We start from the raw sequence: 23,798 nt of genomic DNA, 5'->3' as shown, positions 1-23,798 counted from the left end.
AAGATATCAGATTCACAGGACAAGAATTGCATATGGCTAGCCACCATGCGAGTACTAGGAATTGAGCTCAGGTCTTCTAGAAGAGCAGCTAGTGCTCACAGTTGCTGAGCCGTCTCTCCACCCCATCTAACCTATGGACATTTAAGTCTGTGACTACAAAGAATGTAGTGAATGAAACCTGAATTTTTTTAATGTCATAAGATTTCATACAAAGTAGCATACATTGGGAAACTGGAGAGCCATGGCTGTTGAGCTTGCTAACATCGTTTATTAGTATGCTGGAATTTTTTTCTTTTAATAGCTCTTGTTTTGACCTGCTCTTTTTAATGTTTATTTTCAGTTTAATTTTGAGAGTGATTTTAAAGAAGAAATGACTTACTTTCAGTATGTTTTCTTTTCAGACAAACATTCTATCTGAACTAAGTAAGTGGAGACTTAATTTTATCGACTGGCACCGTATGGAGATGAAAAAGGAGAAGGAAAAGCATGCGGCACTTGTGAGGCAACTGTCGAGCCAGATCGCTGACTTGAAGGAGCTGCAGAAAGCCTTTGAAGTTTCCCTTGGAAGGAAGGATGAGGTCCTCTTTTCTGTGCCTCCCTTTAGCGAGACTCAGCAGACGCTCAGTGGAAACCCAGTTCTGAGCTGTGACTGTCCTGCTTCCATCAGACAGAGCAGGAAGCGAATATTAGACACGAGGGCAGTGGGCTCCATCTGCAAGCTTTGGTGTTTCATGATGTTTTAAGAGCCTGCTCAATGTAGACACAGACATACAGGTTTTTCTACCTGATCATTTTTGTAACTCATTAACATCAAGGAGCCAGCATTACCTACATTCTCCATCCTTGTAAATGACAGGATAAGCCTCTCAAATGCTCTCAGTGAGATAAACAGAGGGTAGAGTTCAAACTGGTCCAAGTTTTCTTACCTCCTGATCACATCTTAAGCAAAATAGTGGGCAGTGAGCCTGTGCCCCTGCTGACTCACATCTGTTTATGGATGGGAATGTGCTAGATGTCAAAGGGACGGGGCAGGCACAACAGCAGCTCACCTTACGAAGCGGCAGGTTTATTATTGCTTGACTCTTTGAGACAGGGTCTTACTGTGTCGCCTAGGCTGGCCTCAACTCAGTATGTAGCTCAGACTAACCTCTCAACTGGAAATTCTTCCGGCGGTCTCCCAACTTCTGAGATAATAGACATAATCTATACAATAGGCAAGATAATATTTTTTCAGATGTACAGTTACTGTTCTTTACTGGTGTAGTATAAAATCAAACATTTTGTGTAGTATGCTTTGTTTGAAAAGATTTCTCTATTATCTTCAAAACTCCTAATTTTTCTGACCTTGAAGAAGCATATAAAATGAGTATGCTTGCATTCTGTTTATAAAAGTGGATAAAATGAGCAAGCCTTATATCACCATCCAACTTAAGACAGTGTAGCGGACAACTTAGAATGCCCTTTCTTATTTAGAAAGCAAGGCTGGGCAATGTATACATGTAATCTCTGCATTTAAGAGGTGGAGACAAGGAGGAGCACAGGTTCAAGGCCAGATGTGAACACAGCAAGACTGATCTCAAAGGGGGAAAAAGACATAAACTAGAACTCAGTGTCTTGTGGGTTTTGTGGTTTACTGAGGTCTTTCCAATGTGTCTTATTTCAGATACATCCAGTCATGCGGTTCTCTGGAAAAACAGTATCTTGGGAGTTAAATGCTTTATTTTAAGGATAGTAATAATGTCATTCAAGAAAACCATTAAGGGGCTGGAGAGATAGCTTAGAGGTTAAGAGCATTGCTTGCTCTTCCAAAGGTCCTAAGTTCAATTCCCAGCAACCACATGGTGGCTCACAACCATCTGTAATGGGGTCTGGTGCCCTCTTCTGGCCTGCAGGCATACAGACAGACAGAATATTGTATACATAATAAATAAATAAATATTTTTAAAAAAAGAAAACCATTAAAACAGAGCTATTGTGTTTATAAATTTGCTGAAAGCACAAAATAATTAAATGCTGAGGAACTTCTATATCTAAGGTAGTAACAAGGACTAGGAAGACATTCAACCAGACCCTTTTCATAAGTCAGATAAATAAAGACTTTCTAAATATGAAACAGCAGTTACCTCCATGAGGTAAATGTTAGGAAGTATGTTAATCCTCACATATGTAAACTTCATTGGAGAGTAGCAAGATGTACGCACAATGACGATTTCTTTTCCTTTTTCCCATCGTTCATCGGTACTTACCACACTGACATGAGAAACATGGTCTCTGTACTAACAGTCTGTGCCAAGCATGCCAGCCTATGCCGCGCTCAGCACTCTGAAGGTCGAGGATCACAAGTTTGAGTCCAAACATTGTTTCAAAAAACAGAAAGATGAGCTAATTGATGAATAGAGGCGATACCTATAATTATTCTCTATACATTTTTACATGAGAAAATCACTTTCTGAAAATGAATAAAATGAGCAGCCAGGCACCCTCTAGCTTAAGACAAAAGAAAACCCGGAAGGCTGGGTGTGAGTCAGCCGCTGCTGTCCTGGAGTCACAGTAACTGGGTTATTACTGTTCACAGGTGATTTCCAGCTTGTCTCATGCCATCGGCAAGCAAAAGGAAAGGACAGAGTTGATGAAAACCTTCTTCCACTGGCGAATCAGCCATGTCAAGTCAAGACAGGATGTGAGTATGAAAAGATGACCACTGTCAGTCTGTTGTTAGACTTCTAATTAGAGAGACTTTGGGGTGACTTACTAGAACTCGCTAAAGTCAAAGATTTGTTTTCTAATGAGTCAATACAAATTAGGTCGTAATGTTGCTCTGATTTCAAGAAATTTGATTTTGATACATTTAGAAAAATACCTCCCAGATTGTATTGATGTAGGACATATATATATATATGACAGATAAGCCGTTTGCTGCTTCACTGTAGTTTAACTGGGTTGTACCTGACATTTCAATACTTGACGATGAAACTCTTTAAGACACTTGACCTTGGAAGCGGTTATTTGGAGAAAGAATTTGTAGCCTTAAATAGGCCATTTGCTTCCTTTCTTGTTTCTGCTTCTGACATGTCTATTCAAGCATAGCAGCCTGATGTGTGTTCTCAGCTCCTCAAGGCTGCAGCAGGGGGATCGCTTGAGCCCAGGGTATGGTCCCAGCCTGGGAAACATAACAATATGTTGGCTCTAAAAGAAATGCTCATGATGGTAAATCCTAAGTACATCCTCTTCATAAACAGACATTACTATTTTTACACTTAAAATGAAGCAGGTGGTATTTGTTCAAGACTTGACTTAGTGTGAGAATTAAAGAAGGTCATTTTAGGTTTTGACAGGTTTATACCAGAATATCACACTTTCAATAAGTAAATGCTCGGTGTATCAAAAATAGTGATAGTTTGTAATATTTGTTCTTTATTAGTAATAATTGTTATTTATCAAATTAACAAAGAGCAATAAATTAAGGAAGAAATGTTTGTATGCACTGTGGTCTCAGCAATTGAGAGGCGGGGGCAGGAGGATTGTGAATTGTCAGCTTAGCGTGCAGAGCAAAAAAACACTGTTAAAAGTGGAAAAGTGGGGCTGGAGAGAAGGCTCAGCAGTTAAGAGTGCATGCTGCTCATGCAAAGACCCACTCCAGATGGGTCATAACCAGCTGCACCTCCAACGCTAGGGCCTCCACCTGCACTTGTGTACATGGACACACATCACAAAATTTTAAATAAAATAACTGTCTGAAATGCAGAAAAGTATGCATGTGTATATGCCATAAAAAACCGAATGTAGAAATCTCTGATTAAAGGAAATGAATATAGAGATGAAAAAGACATGAATATAGAAAATATAGACTGTTCACATAGCCCTGGAGTAGTTCTAAGAGATCAATACTTAAGGAGAATATTATCATGAATCTCCTTTAAAAGTACCTTCTATTAGATCTCCTGAGTAAATTGGGAACGTGGGGATAATGGGAGAGAGAAGAAGGGGGGATAGGAGGGAGAGGAGGGAAGAAAAATATATAAATAAAAGCAATAAAACTAAATAAATAAAAATAATTAATGGACCAAAAAAAGTATCTTGTATTAATCCAAGTGTATCGTATACACATTCATCACATTGAAACAAGCTATCCAGGTGTTGGGGACATGGTTCAGTCAGTAAAGTGACTGCTGGTCTGCCGCATAAGCACGAGGGCCTGTGTTCACATCTTTAGCGCTCAAATCAAAGCCATGCATAGCAGTACTTAGGGGCTGGAACAGTTGGAGGATCCCTAGAACTCATTGTCCTCCCTAGCTGAATCAGTCTCTAAAAGTAAGGTAGAGAAATAGAGGAAGATAACCTACATGGACCACTGATCTACTCGCACATACACACGTGTACAAGCCCATGTGAACATGCATACACCACACTTAGGAGATGGGTGGATGGGTGAAACTGTCTAAAATTAGTGTGCCATAATTTTAAAAAGTATGTGTTAAGTGACACATGATGAAAATATATATTTTTAAATGCTGGCTAGAACTGTCAAGTTGTCATCACTGTTGAATAGTATCTTCATTTTAAGAAAATGAAGAAATGCAACTACTTGAAATGCATTCACTGATGAAAGAAAAATAGTTAATGTTCCCTATTTGTTCAGCGTAGTGTTGCAGAGGGTGACAGTGTGGGTTAATTATTTCCACAAACCAAAGGGAAAGTAGAACCACCCGAACCATTGCTGCCACCTTCCGCCTTCCAGCCACTCTGTTCCTCTCCAGTTCCTGCTTCCAGCTAAAGGTCGTGCAGACTCGTGACTGAGATGACACATTTCTTGTTTTCTCTTTGACTTGAAAGTCCTATTGAGGCCTGGGTCTGAAAAAGCATGGGATAAATCCGGACTAGCTGAACATAGAGGACAATGAGGACTACTGAGAACTCAAGAACAATGGCAGTGGGTTTTGATCCTACTGCACGTACTGGCTTTGGGGGAGCCTAGGCAGTTTGGATGCTCACCTTAGGAGACCTGGATAGAGGTGGGCGGTCCTTGGGCTTCCCACAGGTCAGGGAACCCTGATTGCTCTTCGAGCAGATGAGGGAGGGGGACTTGATCGGGGGAGGGGGAGGGAAATGGGAGGCGGTTGCGGGGAGGAGGCAGAAATCCTTAATAAATAAATAAATAAATAAATAATAAAAAAAAAAGAAAGTCCTATTGAGCTGTAATGTCTTGGCCAAGAACCAGGCAAGCCTGACTTTTCCATCCCCGCCTATGTGACCTCACCAGTTACTGAACCTGTCTAAGCCAGTTTCCCATGTGCAGCAGCGTGATTGTATAGGATTAGTGATGGCATCCGTGCCCTTCCCACTGTGCTGGTTTTTGTTACACTCCCCATACATTTACCAGTTCTCTGTGGTTCTAAGGTTGGGTGTCGCCTTTGTTCAGGTCTATGAAGATAAATTGGCTGACCAGTACTTCCGGAGAACTTTGCTGAAGAAAGTCTGGAAGGGCTGGCGTTCCGTGGTTCAGAGGCAGTGGAAAGAGGTGGTGGAACGGGCATGCCAAGCGAGGGCTGAAGAAGTCTGTGTGCATATCTCCAATGATTATGAAGCCAAACTTGCTATGGTAAGCTGCCCACAGGGCTCACAGGGGCACACAGAAGCTGAAGCAACAGTCACAGCGCCTGTATGGGTCTGAGCTAGGTCCTCTGCATATATGTTACAGTTGTGTAACGTGATGTTCTTGTAGGACTCTTAACAGTGGGAGTAGATGTGTCTCTAACTCTTTTGCCTGATCTTGGGACCCTTTTCCTCCTACTGGGTTTGTGCCTAGTTTTGTTGTAATGTATTATGCTGTGTTTGGTTGATATCTCTGGGAGTCCTGCTCTTTTCTGAAGGGGAGCTAAGGAAGAGCAGATCTGGGGGAAAGGGGAGCTTTGGTGGGGTGTTGAAAGAAGTGGATGGAGAGGGGAATCTAAACAGAATGTAATATATGAGAGAAGAATAGATAAAAAATAAAGTTTCCGCTTTGTATAGTAGAAGAAATGTATAGAACACAGCACTGAGCCCAGCACGTTAAGAAAGTAGAGTGAGAACTGAACTCGGTTCCTCCTGCTCTCAATTTAAGCAGTTTCCTGACTGAGACTCTCGCTAGCTTTGTAAAATTTATTTTCAATACTATTGTTATAAGAAAGAAAGACTTTTTCCTTTTAAAATGATTTCAAAAGGCCCTTTGCATTCCAAATGTCTAGTTTTCTCTAACCCCTTTCATGATCCAAATGATTTCCTATGGAAACTATGTTAATTCTATTATTGAAAGTCAGAGAAAAAATAATTCAATTTATAAACATTTGCTTTATATCGAATTTACATAGGAGCATAGTTTATTTGAATTAATAAAGATAAACATTTTTAAATTTTTGTTGTCAGCTATATAAACATTAAGCCTTGACTGCATGGCAAGTTAGTGACCAGCCTAGGCTACAGAGGACCCTGTCTCATAAGAATAATTAAGTAGATAAAAAGCAAAGAATAACCTTGGTCTTTCTTGTGTTTCAACCCCCTCCCCCTTTGTGTAATTCTTTAGTTATCTGGAGCTCTGGAGAATGCCAAAGCTGAGATTCAAAGAATGCAGCAAGAAAAAGAGCACTTTGAAGACTCCATGAAGAAAGCATTCATGAGGGGGGTGTGCGCATTGAACCTTGAAGCCATGACCATATTTCAGAACAAAAACGATGCAGGTGAGTAATTTATGGATGGTTCTCTGCTTAGTTTCAAAAGAAACGAGGGGAATCCGTGGCTCGTTGGTTATATTCTGAGTGTGCCTGGTCTCTACATCACTCGTCTGTGCTTTCCTCCGCTCGTGCCCAGCTCTGAATCCACCGGAATAGTGAGCTTATTCATTGTCCCTTGTGCTTTAGAGCTGATGAATACGAGTCTCAATTTTTCCTTAAGCTCAGTGATAAAATGATGCTTTTTATCTATCTGTCTGTCTGTCTGTTTATTTGAGGCAGCATCTAAGTTGGCCTTAAATTCATGTCCTGCTTCAGCTTCTCTAGACTGGAATTTTAGGCATGCATCACTATGCACAGCCAAAATAATGTTTAATTTTAACATTTAACATTTTGAGGTCCTCTTAACTAATCATTTTAATGGCTCTAAAGATAAAATTTCTAGTTTCATTTTTGCATAGGTTGCCACATTTCATAAAAAAGTTAGTTGATTAAATATTTCTAACCTAATCAGAGTTTTCTAAAACCTATTAAATCAGTAAAATAATTTTTTTAAGTCTATGTAATACCTGGAGTCTTTTTGTAATAGTTTGTCTGCATGGATTAGAGCACTATAAACTGCTATCAGTTTATAGTGGGGCCATTTCTCTCATTGGGCTTTAGACCCCTTCTCCAAGTAAAGCCCATAACATACCTGCTTCAGGGAACTCTTAACAGAGGCAGTGCAGTGAGCAGAAGGTACCCTGTAAGACAACACGGTCGTGTAAGACCCTGCTTAGCATACAGTTGTCATCTGGAGTCAGGCTCCCAAGGTCATGAAAGTACCTGAGCACTTCTTCAGTATTGCCTAATATTACATCCAACTGGGGGACTCTGCTAATAAATCAGAGGTGACTTCATCTTGTTACACTTTGATTTGATCACACTGTGAAAAGCGTGTCTGTGCTTGGCTTGCCTTCGTTTTAAAGCATCAGCAACCATTTCTTATTAAGTCACAAATGGTACTGAGTGGTGATATTAGGCCACCATCTTTCCACCAGAATTAGCCGTTGACTATAGTCTGTATACAGGTTAGACTTAGAATTGCAAAACCTTGAGGGTGACTACTGTGTCTCAATAACACCCAATAATTTGGTCACCACACTAGCCAGTTACTTTTTTGTTTATTTATTTCTTTTCATTGTATTTATGTATTTATCTATCTGTTTGGAGGAAGGAGGATGTGCACAGGCCATGGCACAAATCATGGAGGTTGGGATGCTAGAGTCGGGTCTCTCCTTCCACGCATCCTGCAGTTGAACTTAGGCCATCAGATTTGGTGACGCACACTTTCACTAGATGGACCCTCTCACCTGCTCCCTTAAATCTTATTGGGGCTTTTTGTGAAAAAGGCAGAAGATTAAAGCTTAAGTCCTTTTTGAGAGTTCGCTTATTCATGAGAGTTTCACTTCATTAAAGTGATTTCAGTCCCATGGAACCTTAGCTGGCTTTTGGGTCTTCATTTTAAAACATCCTTAAAATGGTGGATGCAGAGTTGTCAAGCAGTTTCAGACACGGTGTAAAGTGAGAAAGCTGTCTCCCTGTCAGAGATCTGTGAACAGAAACTTCGTAATGAGCCCACAGCAGTAAGAGTCGGTCACCTGCCTCTTCGTGCCTGACCTTTTCTCTGGTTTTAAGTCATGGATATCTGCCATGCAGGGTTACTTTCTGCCAGAAATATATTAAACCTCTGTGGGAGGGTATGTGGGGTGTGCTCATGAGTGTATGCGTATGTGTGTGTTTGTGTGTGTGTGTGTATGTGTGCAGTTTCCAAAGAATAGGTGATATTTTATGTGGAACAGTTGTTTCCACCAGAGTTGGAAGGACCTTTGAACTGTGATCACTGTTAAACTTTAACAAGGTCACTGTCACTATGTATGTATAGTGTGCAGATCACTGAAGGCCAAGTTCTGAATGGGAAGAAGAGGCGTAGAAACTTTGACACGATGTCTTCCTCAGTATCTACATCTCACTGCATTTTCAAATTCAAAAAAAGTTTAAGTGAAAACTAGCCAGATTCCAATTATGGGGGAAAATATCAAAAACTGGGTGAAGACCCTTGTCCTACCTTCTGAAAGTTGTCTCCATTCCCTCCCTAGAGCAGGGATGGGTCCCTTTGTGAGGGCGCCATCCCTACAGCTGGTTTAGCAGGCAGGTGCTTTATACTCATAATTTATGTCTCATTTATTTATGACTTCCAAGCACCTTGTGTTTGTCCACATGGAAGAATAACTGAAATGAGAAGGGTGTGATGTGGGAGGTCATTGCAGAGCTCTGCTAGCGACCGTTTGTCAGGATGGCTGTGTGAGGTGGGAAAGGCTGCAGTTCTCCCACCCTGTGTGAGCACAGACGCCACCACTGTGACTGTGTTTCGATGAGTCCACCTAGGCAGGCTCCAGCTGAGCGCGTACTTGATTCTTATCTTGTAACTAAGTGTGGATCATTTGTTAGCTTTCACATGATGAAGCTTTCACCTCGTCTGAAGTTGATAGGAGCCCGTGAATACTACACTGTGTGAAGTGAACAGTGAACCCCCAAGATGACAAGTGTCTGCATTTTCATAGAACTGTATTTTAGCCATTAGTCTTTTCCTTGTCTAGAGGGTTGTAATCGTACTTTGGACCACTGTTAATAGAATGGTTTTGTGGTTTGTAGGGGTAGACTTCACGAACAATAAAAGGGACGAGAGTGGTCCCACTGGTCCAGGAAGAGAGCTCTCTGCTCATTTGGATACATCTTCTTCTACAATACCTTCAGCAGCAGCAGCAGGAGTGGCCAGCTCCACTGCCATTCCCTCTGCAGCTTCCATGACCTCTGCTGGAGCCACATCTGCCTCTTCTGCTCATGTTCCTATCTCTGTTCTTGGTGCAGGACCCGCAGCTACAACTGCCCCAGAAGAAATGGTGAGTACCGTGTGTGCAAGCACTGCACTGTGAAAGCCTCGAAGGCATGTGTGTCTTGTTACGGCGTTGGTGGGGGTCTGGCTTTTAGTCCTTCATTTGTTCGTTCTGTAATTGTAGTGCTAAGGATCTAACCTGGTCACGCGCCCATCCCCCAGCGCTGTAAAGGCAATATGGAGAACATGGAGGGAAAATTCAGTGTGACACTTGGCCAGCACACAGGAGCGCAAGACAGGAAGTGGCCAAAACATTAGTTTGTAGTGAAAGTGATCCAAAAGTACTATTCCAGAAAAATAGTTTGCACTTGAGAAAATTAATAGCAAACTTTCTTTGAAGCAAACTAGTGGGTATTTTCAAGGGCTTAGAGGCTCAGAGATATTTTCTACCCCTTTTTCATAGGTGACCTCTCACGCACAGCAAGTGATTGCGTCTCTGTCCATCCGTAATCCTTCTGAAATGCGGCAGCAGCCTCTCCTCCAGTCATTGCAATCTCCATAAGGGGATGTTTAGAGAAGGGGCTGCACGGGACGGAGCCTTAGTGTGGAAAGTGTTTATCTGAGGTAGATCATTAATGAAGCTGTTGACAGCACACGTGGCTAGGACTCAGGGGGGAACTCAACTCTGCAGCCCTCTCCTGTCCAATGTTGCTCTACACAAAGGCATTACCATTAGAAAGCTCTCAAGGCAGCTCTTTGCCTCCCTGCTTGATTCTAGCTGTTGATGTAACAGAAGAGACAATAGAAAGGAGTTTCAGTCTTTTTTTCTCTCGTTTTATTGTGTTGGGGTGGGGGAGAGAGAGATAGAGACAGACAGACAGACAGACAGACAGACAGACAGACAGACAGACAGACAGATGCTCTCACCCCAGGTTGGCTTTCAATTTGCATTAAGTTCCTGCCTGAGCCTCCCCTATGTTGAGATTACAGATGTGAATGCTGAACTCAGCTGCGTTGTCCTGAACCCTTCCCGGCGGGCCATGACCAGCACCGCTGCTCTAGAGTGTTCTCTATAAATGAAGAGACAGCTTTGACCAGACAGCTAGTCGTATTTTATCTTCTAGCTCACTTGAATTTCTTCCTTTTGGAGCTACTAAGTTTGGAGGAAAATGTGTTGAGATCTGCTACTTGTTATGTTTGCTCTTGCCCGAAGTTAAAGTACATAGCACATGTGGATATGCATGTGTGGAGGAGTTTTGACTTAGAAATAAGACTAAAATTCAACCTTGACATTTGTTTCGAAACATGAAAAACATAGATTATGTAGACAGCCATTCTCGTTTGTGACACGCACGCGCACACACTCACACGCATGAGCCTCCAGTTGTCCTGGTGATTGTTCATATTTGTAAATGTAGTGCTAAGGATCTAACCCAGTTAAGCTCCCATCCCCCTGTAAGCGCTGTAAGTGGCTCTGGAGAACGCAGAGGAAAAAGTCAGCGTGAACATGATCAAAGCTTATATGAACTCAAGCCTGCACAGGGCCTGCACCAGTCTGCAACAGATCGTTTGCATATATGTACGGCTTCCGGGTTAGTGTTTTATGGTCTCCTGAGTGTGTGGACAAGTGGATCTCTAATTCTTGTGCCTTCTCTTGGGCTCTTTTCCTTTTGTTTGTTTGCCCAATTCTGATGGGTTAGGGTTTTTAATCTTACTACGTTTTATTATTATCCCTTAGAAGTCTGTTTGTTTTCTAATGAGAGACAGAAGGGGAGTATACCCAGATGGGAGGGGAGTTAGGGAGGAACTGGAGGAGTAGAGAGAGGGGAAACCATAATCAGGATATATTATGTGAGGGGGGGGGGGATCTATTTTCAATAAAAGGGGCAAAGAGTAAGATGCATTTCAAAAAAAAAAAAGAGTCAGCGTGCTACTTGGGTCAACCCACAGAAAGTACTCCAGATAAAGTAGCTAAACCATTACTGAAAAGTAATCCAAAAGTCCTGTCACAGAAGTGATAGTTAGAGTGCACATGCATGCTCAGGACCTAGAGAACATCTTCCAGGCAGGAGACAGGAGACTCACAGGTAATCCTTCTGTAAGAACAGTGTGAAGCTTTCTCCTTTGTGTAGTTCAAATGCTCAGAAGTATAAGGCCAGCCTGTAGGCAGTTATCCCCCCCAAAATTATCTTTCAACTCACAGAGCTGGACAGTAGATGGCGCTGTGCTCCTCCGGTTCTAGAGTGTAGTTGGAGCCACTAAGAGAAATGCTCCTTTAGTTGGATTTCCAAACTGTTTACTGAAGTTTTTCATCCAGCTACCAGAATGCAAAATGATAAGTATTGTGAGGTGACTGGTGCACTTTCCCTTTTTATAGATGAGGAAATTGAGGTATTTAGAGAGGCTAAAAAAGAGCCTGTTTTCAGCAGACAGCCAGGCTAGGTGTGGTTATGGATTATAAATAAATCCACCTTTCTACTATAAGCCTTACTCGGTGTGTTTTCTAATTTCCAATGTCAGTTTTTGTTCAACACTATCTTCTAATAATTTTGTTTTCTCCCTGTCACCTAATTTGAAGAAATCTTTTCTAATAATTTTTCATATAAATTCTTTCTAAAACAGCCTTATGCCTTTTAAAGACAGCTCTTTTTTCACTGGCTTAAACTATTTGGGCTACATAAGTATTTTATAAATTTGTATGATGTCAGGGAATGCCCATATTGACCAAAAGAGGGCATCTGAGCCCCTGGGGCTAGAGTCCTAGGTGGTTGTAAGTCAGCCACTATGGTGCTGAGAACAAACGGGAGGTGCTGTTAACAGCCGCGCCATCCTCCAGCCTTTACTTCTTATAAACATAATACAGTTAGCAAGTGACAGACCCGTGGAGACAAACCGTGCCACCACGTGACTTTTGCACTTGTTTTTTTTGTTTGTTTTTGTTTTTTCGAGACAGGGTTTCTCTGTAGCTTTGGAGCCTGTCCTGGAACTAGCTCTGTAGACCAGGCTGGTCTCGAACTCCCAGAGATCCGCCTGCCTCTGCCTCCCGAGTGCTGGGATTAAAGGCGTGCGCCACCACCACCCGGCTGACTTTTGCTCTTGTGACTGTGGTGGACTCTACGTGTGTTTTCAGCAGCTGTCCTCTCATCATCTCCTGAGGCAGTCGAAAGCAGTTCTTAGCTGGGTTGGGGTAGCTGATCATCCATCTGTATTTCCTGGCTACTCTGGTGTTTGTCCTTCCAAACTTTTCTGGGTTGTCATGCATCCCTCCCTCTCCACGTGAGATGAGCTGCGGGGGGGGGGGGGGGGGGGGGATGGTTATCGCCTTCAGGTGATGGAGGCTCAGTTCTACCCCAGTCTTCAGTACTTGGCAAGGCTTTGGTTATTGGGTTTTTTCCCCACTGATAAGAATCACACCCAGGGCTCAACACACAAGTGCTCTAGCACTGAGCTGATTCACATCTTCAGGGGATTTTCTTGTCAGCTATTAATTTTATTTCTAAAATAGCATTTATGATTCCTCATTTGGAGTTGGGACCCAGCTTACTGGTGGAATAAATCCCTGGCATACATGAATCATAGGTTCAATCCCTAATTGCCACTCTCCCAAAAAATAATCTTCATTCATTCACAAAATATTCCATACCTCACATTTGCTGATGTGTATGTTATAAATGTGATTCATATATGAATTCCTGAAGATAGAAACATGAATTTAGTCCACAAAACATTTGCGAACATCTTTTCTTAATTTGTTTTTATTGTTTTTGTTTCTCTGTGGCTTTGGAGACTGTCTGGAACTAGCTCTGTAGACCAGGCTGGCCTGGAACTCCCAGGGCTCCACCTGCCTCTGCCTCCCGAGTGCTGGGATTAAAAGTGTGCGCCACCACACAGCCCAGCTTGTTTTTATTGTTTTTAAGTGTGAGTTGGGGGGCAGGGTGCCTGCAGAGGCTGGAAGTGTCAGGTCCCCCTGGAGCTAGATTACAGGTGTTTATGTGCCTCTGATTTGGGTGCTGGGATTTCACCCAGTTCCTCTGAAGAGCAGTCCATGTGCTTAACCACTGAGCCATGTTTGCAGCCCTGTGAACATCTTAAAATCCGAGATTTGTTTGCACAAATACATAAGATCCGTATCACTAATTTCAAAAGCAGTCTATGTTTTCATAACAGTCCTCCAAATCTCCTCCCCCAAGCTGTTAGCGGTTTGTTTCTGTTGCCTTTTCTTGAACAGTGTGTTCTGTCATTATCTTATATTTATTAATCTGCAGCATTTTCTGTTGCCTTCCTCCTGTAGATGAAGGGTTTGAGCTGTGACACCATCTTAGCCTTCTGCCGCCCCCCTTCCTGTGTGCTCATGTTTAGACATAGCTATTCCAGCTTTAAATTAAATCAGTACTTGAGATTCCTGTGTAAATATAGCTAAGCCTTGGATGTATATAATGACATTTCCTTCCAGCATGTTTTTTGTTCCTAGAATTAATTGCTACATTTTTGCCTTTGCTTGGGTTTTTACAGAACTATAAGGAATTCTTTGAAGATTCTTTAAGGAATTGGACAACCCTATTAAATGTTGTTTTCCTCTGGGTTGTTTTAATTTCCCCAGAGCCAAGTCTCCTTGATTAGCCTCTCCATGATTCAGTAGACAGCTCTGATCATCTGCAGCTGGATGTAGATAGAGAACCTTGGATAAGCTCAATGGGGAAAGGACCAGTGTTTAATCAATGCTCTTGGAAGAACTATTGAGGAAAAAACATGCATTTAGATTAATACTTCACGTGGCATTTTCAGTTACACCAAAATGAGTACATGTCAGAGGACATAAGTACTGCAGCTATCCTAAACAGGTCATTTCTCCCTCAAGTAAGAAGGGCTAATGATAAGATTAAAGACTGCGGATGCTGAAAAGTGAAACACTGGCCTGGGGAGGTGGCTCAGCCAGAAAAAATACTTGAGGACCTATTTCCGAATCCTAACACTTATTTTCCAAAAAGTCGGGCATGATTGTACATGACTGTAACTCCAGCATGGGGTGTATAGGAGGGCAAGGAGACGGATAGGTGGATCCTAGGAGCTCAGTGGCCAGGCAGCAAGCCTAAATGAACAGTGTGCTTCTGTTCAGTGAGACCCTGTCTCAGAGCAGCAGGTCAGAGAGCAACAGAAAGGCACGCATCCTCTCTCTGGCTTCTGCATGTGTATGTAGAAGCATTATCACATGCAGATTGAACATCCGAGGAAGGAAGGAAATACATAAGGAAAATGTTTATATGACTAGGCAAGTATCTGCAGTCCTTAAATCAAGTTAGTACCCAACAGGAACTATTAAAAATGTTTGTTTGTAGAGTTAGGAATCAGACCCATGGGTCCACTCATGGCATACCAAAACCAGTTAGTAATACTCCCAGCCCAGCTGATGCTAGGGTGTGTGTGTGTGTGTGTGTGTGTGTGTGTGTCTGTCTGTCTGTCTGTCTGTCTGTCTGTCTGTCTGTCTGTCTGTCTGTGAGAGAGAGCAAGAGAGAAAGAGAATCCTGAAACTGGTGCTCTTCCTGCCTTAGCCTCCCGGGTGCTGACTCGCACATTCGTGCCGCCCTGCCCAGGATTTGGAGCCGTTGTATTGTTCTAATAGCAACCGTCCTTTCCAGTTCAGACCCACAGTTAAAGAGCTAACAAGCTGTAGTATAAATATGAAATATTAATGAAGCATTACAAATTAAATTAAAGCACATTCCCTTACACTGAGTGGAGCATTTATGTAATTGACAATGATAAAAGGAAATTATACATCACTCTTGATATGCATGTAACTTTCTTCAATATCATCTAGTAGTAACAAATAAAAATTTTAAATGTTGAAGTTGTGTTTTGATCTGATCATCCCATTCTTGCAATATCTCTACAAAAATAACTGAAAGTGTTTTTACCAAAAAAAAAAAATTACTAAATGTAACAGGAAGAGAACAGAAAAAGAACTAGTCTGTCATATGAAATCGTTCTTTACAAATTGTTTTAAGTTTCTGTATTCGTGAAACATATTGTTAAAGTTTTTAAGCAGAACAAAAGCATATATGTAATGATGATAAATTTTTGTCAGGATTAAAGTATAACGCAGATAGTGGTGGTATTATGGAGGATGAGTGGGGAGAAGGGAAAGTGGGCGAGAGGTGGTCTGTTTGATGGAGTGAACTCGGTGGCAGTAGGAATCTGCATGTAAGAAAATAGCACAGGTGTGTGTATAGGCCTCCTGCAGCACCGTTGTGCTGGTGTCAGTGTGGTTGACTTCAGGAGGACTTGATTCTTGCAGGAACCTCAGAGAACAAAGGGACACTTCCTGGGAATCTGTCATTTCAAAATAAAGGTCTTAAATCTCAAAAACATCTTTAGAGAGTTGACATGCCAAGGTTAGAGGAATATTTTGGTATTTGGGAATATTGAGGTTTTGTTTTGCCTTTTTGTCTCATTAGCTTTTAAGTGCTGTGGGTTTTCTTTGAAAGTTACACAGCCAAGTCATGTAAATTGTGCAGTGGCTCTTCCTCCAACTGGACCTTTGGTTTGTTTTGTAGTACATACCAAGAGTTGTGACCTCAGCACAGCAGAAAGCCGGGAAGACGATCACCGCGCGGATCATGGGTCGCTGTGATTTTGCTTCCAAAACTAGAGTCAGCAGCAGTTTGGCTATCATGGGAGTTTCTCCTCCCATGAGCTCAGTCGTTGTGGAGAAGCACCATCCAGTTACAGTGGTAAGTCCTATGAGTTTGTCCCATAATCAACCCCGACATTCATGGCTGGTCATTGTTGCCATCAGTCATTTAAAATTTTCTTCTTTTAAGAAAGATGTTTATTCCAAATGGCATAAAAATCATCAAATAGAAAAGGTAATCAGTTATATCGACTGCTAAAGCAGTAAACTGTAAAGATTCCATGTAAAAAGAAAAAAAGAAAGAAAAATAATTTACTGGTAAACTGACTCTTCATGCAGCAGGTGTTGATTATAAGAAAATGTCCTACATTAGAGTGCTTACTCTTGTCCTTGTATTTTCCAGTCTCCTTCAATAGTGTATCTAACTTATCTCTATATTAAAGGGTGGTGAGATGCAAGAAATACATAAGGTATAAGGGAAGACGCACAGACTTGAAGCAGCAGGCAAGTGAGAACTTCCCAGTTGTTCCTTCCACTTGCTGCACCTGGACAGAGACTCAAGTCAAATAGTCAAGTCTCCACTCTCCACTTTCTCTTCTGTGAAATGGGGTTGGTGAGAGTACTGAGCTTCTGGAACATTGTCAGAATTCAGGAGTAAATAAGATAATACCACAAGTAATGACATATGCAGGGGTACTGTGGAAACTACAGAGCCATTAGGAACTAGAAAGTTACTAGAAAAGGAATGTGAGATTTTATTTCTTTTTTCTAATCTTTGAGTGCTTGTTTGCATGTATGTCTGTGCACCACATGTATGCCTGATCCAGAAGAGGGCATCAGAGCCCCTGAAACTGAAGTTACAAATGGTTATGAGCTGCCATGTGGGAGCCAGGAATTGAGCCTGGGTCCTCTGGAAGAGCAACAAGTGCTCCAGGCTGTCTCTCCAGCCCTAGTGTTTTAGAGAATAGAGAAATTGAGGGAGTAGAATCTTTTTTCTTATTTAAGTTTTTTATTTAATTAAAATAAAATCACATCATTTCTCCATTCTTTCCCAGGCTGAACTTGTTTTATATCAGCTTCTTGTTATGATGGAGTAGAGTTTTATCTACTTTCATCAATTCCTTTTCTCCTAATATTACCTCATCCTTTCCTGTTTTCCTTAATTTCCCTGAGTTCAGGTTAAGCCTCCATCAAATAACTTATTCAGACCTGCACTTCGAGTAACTAGAATCTTAGGAATTCTCTTTACCTGTTCTCTCCTGCTATTCAGCAGGCGTGCAGTACGGGCCGAGTCAGAGATGGAGAAACCCTTCCTTGCTTGTCTTCTGTCATGTGACAGTTGTGGGCCTCTGTGCTGTTTGAAGTGTTTTCCAGGAATCCAGACCTAAAACTGGCAGAAACCATCATTGCCAATAAAGCATGGATCTGTTTGAACTCCTTTGCCCGTCAGCTGGGTGTTCACTTGCTTCCAGGGCTGATTGTGTTCTGCCATATTTTGTAGATCACAGTGCCCGTGGGAACTCTAATCTCTTCCTACAGTTCCTTTTACCCATCCTCAAGGAGAAACAGCTTTGATAAATCATGTCACATTTGATGCTTTTCAACTAAAATTTCATGCCAGCTATAAGACTCTCCCATTTGTAATAGTTATCCAGGTGTTTATAGTTGAAGAAACATCTGTATAAAATACCTTAAGAAGGGAGGTTACTTTTCCACTTCTCCATAGAGAAGTTCTCACTTTTAAGACAGAATTGGACATGAGGACCCTGTTTTATTATGCAGTCTTTGAAATACATGGTAAATATATTAGCTAAATGCATTTTTTATAAATTTTACGTGTAAGAATGTTTTGTCTATGTAGTAATAGGAGCGGCAGGGCTGGGTCCCCAACACCCGGCTGCCCACATGGCTAGCTTAAGCTTATGCCCCAAAATAATTACACGGACACTGTATTCTTTTAAACACTGCTTGGCCCTTTAGCTCTAGCCCTTACTGGCTAATTCTGATATCCCGATCAACCCATCTCTAATAATCTGTGAGCACTGGTCTTACCGGGAAGATTCTAGCCTACGTCCATCCTGGGTCGGAGCTTCATCATGTGTGTCTGCCCGGGAGCGGGGCATGGCATCTCTTCTGAGGCGTCTGCTCCCGAGAGGAGAGCTGTCGAGTCTGAGCTCACTTCCTCTTCCTCCCAGCATTCTGTTCTGCTTACTCCACCCACCTATGTTCTAAGCTATGAGCCCAAGCAGTTTGTTTATTACTTAACCAATGAAATCAACATATTGATATATGACACTCCCACATCATGCCTACATATATGTCTGTGCAGCACATGTATGCCTGGTGTCCACAGAGGCCATTCTTGCGATCCACTATGTGAGTGCTGGGAACCAAACCCAGGTCTTCTTCCTCCTGAGCCGTCACCCCTGCCCCTAATGCATAAAATTGTACTTGGAATATTTTAAAGATAATTTTTCAAGTGGAAGCTCCCATAATAGGAATCTGTGGACATGACTAAGAACATAACTTGATACAGATCCCCTGCCAGCTACTAAGACATTGTCACAGGTACAATAAAGTCTTAACTGGTTTTCATATGTACGTATGGCTACCACGTACGTATATACACAGTGCATATTTTTACGTATCACATACTTAGACTGTCGGCTCTGCCCTGGCTTTAATTCTTTAGCATTCATGTCTCTGTTCTCCTAAGCTTTGAACTGGCATGCAGATCACCTTCTCCTCGGTGTCTGTGGTTGTTCTCCACGTCTAGCTCTTTCCTTGTTTAGTATAGTGTGGCCCAGCCGGGTGTGGTGGATGTTCCATATTCCCAACATTCTCGAGCCTGGGCAGGTGGATCACAAGTCTGAGTCCAACGTGGGCTACAAAGCCAGACCCCACTGAAGGAAAGCGATATTAAGGGAGCCACTTATCTTCTGGGGAGCCTTCTCTTGTGTGACTATAAAATGTTGGGTCTGCTCCCAAGTGAAATCTGAAGTCTATTTCACCGTGGCTTGAAGCAAGGCCTGGGCTCTATAGAATAAGGGGTGAATGATGTAGAGCTGACCCTCATCTAGACACCGAAGCCCTTTTCTGTCCTTGGCCTCTATAGACCTTTTCCTCTTAGACCTCTTAGAGCAATGATTCCCAGGGCTCTGGTATTAAATGTGGTTGTTCAAATATGGGTTCCTTTTAGAGAAGGACTTCACTGTCTGTTTGAGTGGCAACTTCACCCAGTGCATTGCTGGTATCTGTGGGATGTCAGATGCCGGTTGGTTTGGGCTATAAGTGATGAAATGATGCTTCACATCGACTCTGTCGGATTAGTAAAGCAGCCTCTTATCTTTACAGCAAACCATTCCTCAGGCAGCCGCTGCCAAGTACCCACGGACCATCCATCCTGAAGGTGGCGGCGTCCCAACCTCTAGGTCTCTCGGAGCCAGGCCAGCCCACACCCAATCTCTCTCCAACTTTCAGTCCATAAAAGTGGTTGACTAGAGTGGCTGTGTTCACACTCGGGTCTCTTCACTCCTCTGAGGACTTGACTGGGAGCAGAAGTTGTTTATTTTGACTTTTCTGTACTGTTTAGAACATCATGGACACATCATGTTCATCTTTTCAGAATTATAAGATACCTTCCCATCCTTTGTAACTATATGTAGCAATTATTTTAATGTTGTTATTTTTATTTAAACAATTAAGTATAACTTTTTAATAAAAAAAACTGATTTTAAACATGTCCAGCCTGCCACTGCTTGCATTGTTGAAGGGTGTAAATCTTTTTCTGTACATTATTTCTAAAAGGGAATATTTCCACTGTTACTGAACCATAGTTTACACAAAACTTGGACAGAGAACTTAGTCATTACTAAAACAAATAGAAGCTATCTGAATTTTTAAATAAAGACCAAGAGTCACGGTGATATTTCTAAACACAGCTTTTTCTGCCTTCAGTATATTGGTCTTCATCTCTAGGACTCTGCAGTCAAACCCTGAGGGAGACAGTCAACATCTGTGAAACTCCCTGCTGGGATGACCCTGCTTTCCTTCTTCTCCCTCACCCTAGTGGGGCCTGCAGCATTGAGCCTGCCTCCTCCTTTCTGCACATCCACGCGTGTGCTGCTCAGGAGTGAGAGCCCTGCAGATCTGCAAGCTTCCCAATGGCTGGCCAGAATGGTGCCGCACGCCTCGAATCCCACCACAGGGGAGGCAGAGGTAGGTGGATCTCTTATGAGTTCAAGGCCAGCCTGATCTACACAGTGAGTTCCAGGACAGCCAAGGCTGTGTAGAGAAACCCTGTCTCAAGGAAAAGAGAGAGAAGGAGAGGGAGGGAAGAGGAAAAGGAAGGAAGGAAGGAAGGAAGGAAGGAAGGAAGGAAGGAAGGAAGGAAGGAAGGAAGGAAGGAAGGAAATAGACCATCTGGACAGAACTGACATTAGAGAAAAAAACTGCAGTTTTCTTCAATACTGTTTTCTGGGGCCAAACATTTAATTAAATGGATTTCAGGATCCTCAACTGTGATGTAAGTAGATGTACTTCCTTTCCTGTTGACACTGTACTTAAGGAATATATGAGCAGGTCCTCCACTTTCTGATACGTGTGGTTTTGATCATCTGAAGCCTCTGCCAGTTTGAGCGTGATCTGCTTCTGTGCTCTCTCATTTTATTATAAAAGTCACTTTTCTTGCTGCCTCACACTTCAGAGACTAAATGTGATCTAGGCAAACATCATCTATATTATAACAAGTGCTTAAGACTTTTCTGAATTATAGACGTACCAGGCAACGGTCCAGCTACTACCGTAGCAAAAGCTCACTCCTTGGGATTGTAAGTTTTGTGACTAGCAAGCTGCAGCACCTCCTCTCACACCTTCCCTGTGGGCATGCTCCCCAGAACTGCCCTCTCCACCCAGCAGAGCCAGGAGGAACGGTAGGCTGCCTTAAGAGATCACTCATGTGACCAGAATAAAAGTCCCCACTGTGCAGCTTGAGACATGACTCGACCACTGAGCACATGCTGCTCCTGTAGAGGAATCTAATTCAGTTCCCAGCACCCACTTGGCAGCTTCAAACCATTTGTAGCTCCTCTGGCCGTCATAGGCATCAGGAATGCATGTGTACATGCGTACATACAGTCAAAACACATTTTTACGTCTTTAAAACACACCGTAACATGGACCAATTCCTCCTCCCTCCCTCCCCTGTGTGAACTGCCCTGAGATGCATTCATCCATCCCATCTTGGAACAGAATGTGCTTAGGATCAGATAGCCAAACTTGACACCAAGTGGAGCCAATTTGGTAGCATCCTCACCTTGCTCCTCCTCAGCTTCCTGTTCATTTTCTATTGAAATCTTGGTCTAGGCTGGACCTTTGAGAAGCCCGGACCAGCTAGGTTTTCAGTGTGCAAGCCAGGTCCTATGGACATACTAGTGCAAGTTGATGTAACTAGGACTATTATAGGCATTGTTAACTCTAGAATTGTGTGTTATCCAAATTACCAAACAATTCATATTGTCCTAAGTCAAACAACACAAGCGTGATGGAAGCACCCTACAGTAAGTGTGCATTTTGTGCTCATTTTACATGCAGAGATTTGGTTGGAGGAAGAGTGCTAGCTAGCATTGCTGTGGCCAAACTCAAGAACAAACTGGGATGGGACTTTTTATTTAATACTTTTTTAAAATTCTGGGATCTTGTGAATATATTGCCTGTTTTAAACATTCCTAGCATTACATGGGCCATTTACAATCACTCTAAGAAAACTACTTGAAACTAAATTAATAGACTAATTGTCTGTGGTTGCCTTACCAGCTTTTCCAGACTGAGAGTCGGAGCTGGACTCTAGGTAGGTATACAGTGAGGAAAACTGGTACCTTTGTAACTTTACCAAGTTACAGAAGGCAGTGCTTGATTGTTGTGAGCAAAATCAGATGTACCGGAAAGTACCAAGAATTAAAATTACCCATATTTAGATCACGATGGGTTTAAAAATTTCTGGTGTGTGTCTTTTTTTTTCTGTGTAATAAACTCACTTGTGTGGTGGAAAGCCAGTAGTGTGTGGATTTCCACACGCAGCTTCTCCACAAAGATAAGAGTTTATGCCTTACATCCCACTGGCTTGCGGTCAGGTATCACAGGTGTTTTCCCTTCATCTCCCTCCCGATCTCTGGAGGAAATGTTCTGTCTACCAGAAAAGGAAGCCACAGCTCTTAAAACGTCAGTAATGTTAACCTGCCCACTGCTCGCAGCCAAGCGTCCAGTTTCAAAGCCGAATCTCCTAGCCCTGCTTTTGTGTGTGCCGCCATGCTGCTCCCCACATCCGTCTGGATTTTAAGCGTGTACAGAGCTGTGCTCTTCTGCATGCACATCAAATGACAGAAATAGGAAAGCCACACAGTTTGCCTCCAGCGTGAGGCTGGAGCAGTGAGAAGGTGGTATGTTCACCTCCATCCCTGGAGGAACAGCATCTTTGGACCAGGAAATCAGTCTGCTGGGAGGTGGCTGTGGCCATCGGGAACCACAGTCAACCTGAATGCGGAGTAGGAAGCCATTGGAATTTTTCTTCAGCTTAGGAGACTGCACATTTCTTGGAGCTTGGGTCAGTTTTACCTTCGAACTGATGAATCTTTCCTGGAAAAAAAAACAGGATAATTATCTTAGGGTTACTATTGCTGCCATAAAACATCATAACTAAGAGCAGTTTGGGGAAGAAAACGTTTATGTGGTTTACATATCCTGAATCACACAGTCCATTGAGGGAAACCAAGACAGGAACTCCAAATCCGGCAGGAACTCCAAATCCAGCAGGAACCTGGAGGCAGGAGCTACTATAGAGGCCATGAAGGAGTCCTGCTTACTGGCTTGCTCCCCGTGGCTTGCTCCACCAGCTTTCTTACAGAACCCAGGATCACCAGCCTTGGGGTGGCACCACCCACAATGGGTTTAGCCCTCCCATATCACTAATTAAGAAAATGCCTTACAACCAGATCTTATGGAGACATTTTCTCAATTGAGGTTCCCCTTAGATGACTCCAGCTTGTGTCCAATTGTCATAAAAATTAACCAGCACACACATTCGAGATCAACAACTGATACTAAGTATAGTTTACTGTGTTCCGGGCACCATTCATTTCATCAGCACCAACCTTTAGAGATGGATGTTCATTTCTTCCCTAGTTTACAATGGGCACAGTGGTGCGATGTGGTTATAGAACCTGCTAAAGATGGCAGCTCTGGAGCCAAGGCAAGCCCTGACAACATAGCCCTAACCACTTCCTCACACCGCCGTAGTCTTCCCTCAGAAGGTGCGCTTTGATTAGAAAGAACATGCTTAAAGTTGCAGGGCCTCGTGTTAGGAGGCTAGTGTCCTGCAATGTAGGTATCTGCAGTAATCATCATTCCTATTCCTGCTTGAAACAATGCTGGTCCAGGGGCCAGAATAAGGCAGGCTTGTGGTCAGCCCTAAGTGGAACTGCCTCCATGAAAACCATGGCAGAGGCCTCTCCACCTTTTCCTTCAGCGGCTGTTGTTGTGTTAGGAGCGGCGGGCTACTTTCCCGGCACCCGGCCGCCCGCACGGCTAGCTT

The 23,798-nt window shown here is 42.7% G+C and overlaps 2 protein-coding genes across 6 annotated transcripts in view; one reads left to right on the top strand and one right to left on the bottom strand.

Annotated features, from left to right (window-relative positions):
• Positions 1-19,948, top strand: part of Poc5 (POC5 centriolar protein) — a 32,238-nt gene extending 12,290 nt beyond the window's left edge. For all 4 annotated transcript variants that reach the window (XM_075976272.1, XM_075976273.1, XM_075976271.1 and 1 more), the window contains 7 exons: positions 402-578; positions 2,576-2,680; positions 5,420-5,599; positions 6,560-6,713; positions 9,399-9,646; positions 16,134-16,310; positions 19,565-19,948. In XM_075976272.1, the coding sequence (XP_075832387.1) occupies positions 402-578; positions 2,576-2,680; positions 5,420-5,599; positions 6,560-6,713; positions 9,399-9,646; positions 16,134-16,310; positions 19,565-19,711 (1,188 nt within the window). In that variant the 3' untranslated portion in view covers positions 19,712-19,948. The remainder of the gene's footprint in view (positions 1-401; positions 579-2,575; positions 2,681-5,419; positions 5,600-6,559; positions 6,714-9,398; positions 9,647-16,133; positions 16,311-19,564) is intronic.
• Positions 19,949-21,406: 1,458 nt separating this feature from the next.
• Positions 21,407-23,798, bottom strand: part of Ankdd1b (ankyrin repeat and death domain containing 1B) — a 63,429-nt gene continuing 61,037 nt past the window's right edge. For both annotated transcript variants that reach the window (XM_075977850.1, XM_075977852.1), the window contains one exon: positions 21,407-22,843. In XM_075977850.1, the coding sequence (XP_075833965.1) occupies positions 22,782-22,843 (62 nt within the window). In that variant the 3' untranslated portion in view covers positions 21,407-22,781. The remainder of the gene's footprint in view (positions 22,844-23,798) is intronic.

Source organism: Microtus pennsylvanicus, chromosome 6 (assembly GCF_037038515.1).
Source record: "Microtus pennsylvanicus isolate mMicPen1 chromosome 6, mMicPen1.hap1, whole genome shotgun sequence".
Taxonomy (NCBI): domain Eukaryota; kingdom Metazoa; phylum Chordata; class Mammalia; order Rodentia; family Cricetidae; genus Microtus; species Microtus pennsylvanicus.
Note: the sequence above shows the minus strand (reverse complement) of the source record. Positions and strands in the feature narration are given on the sequence as shown.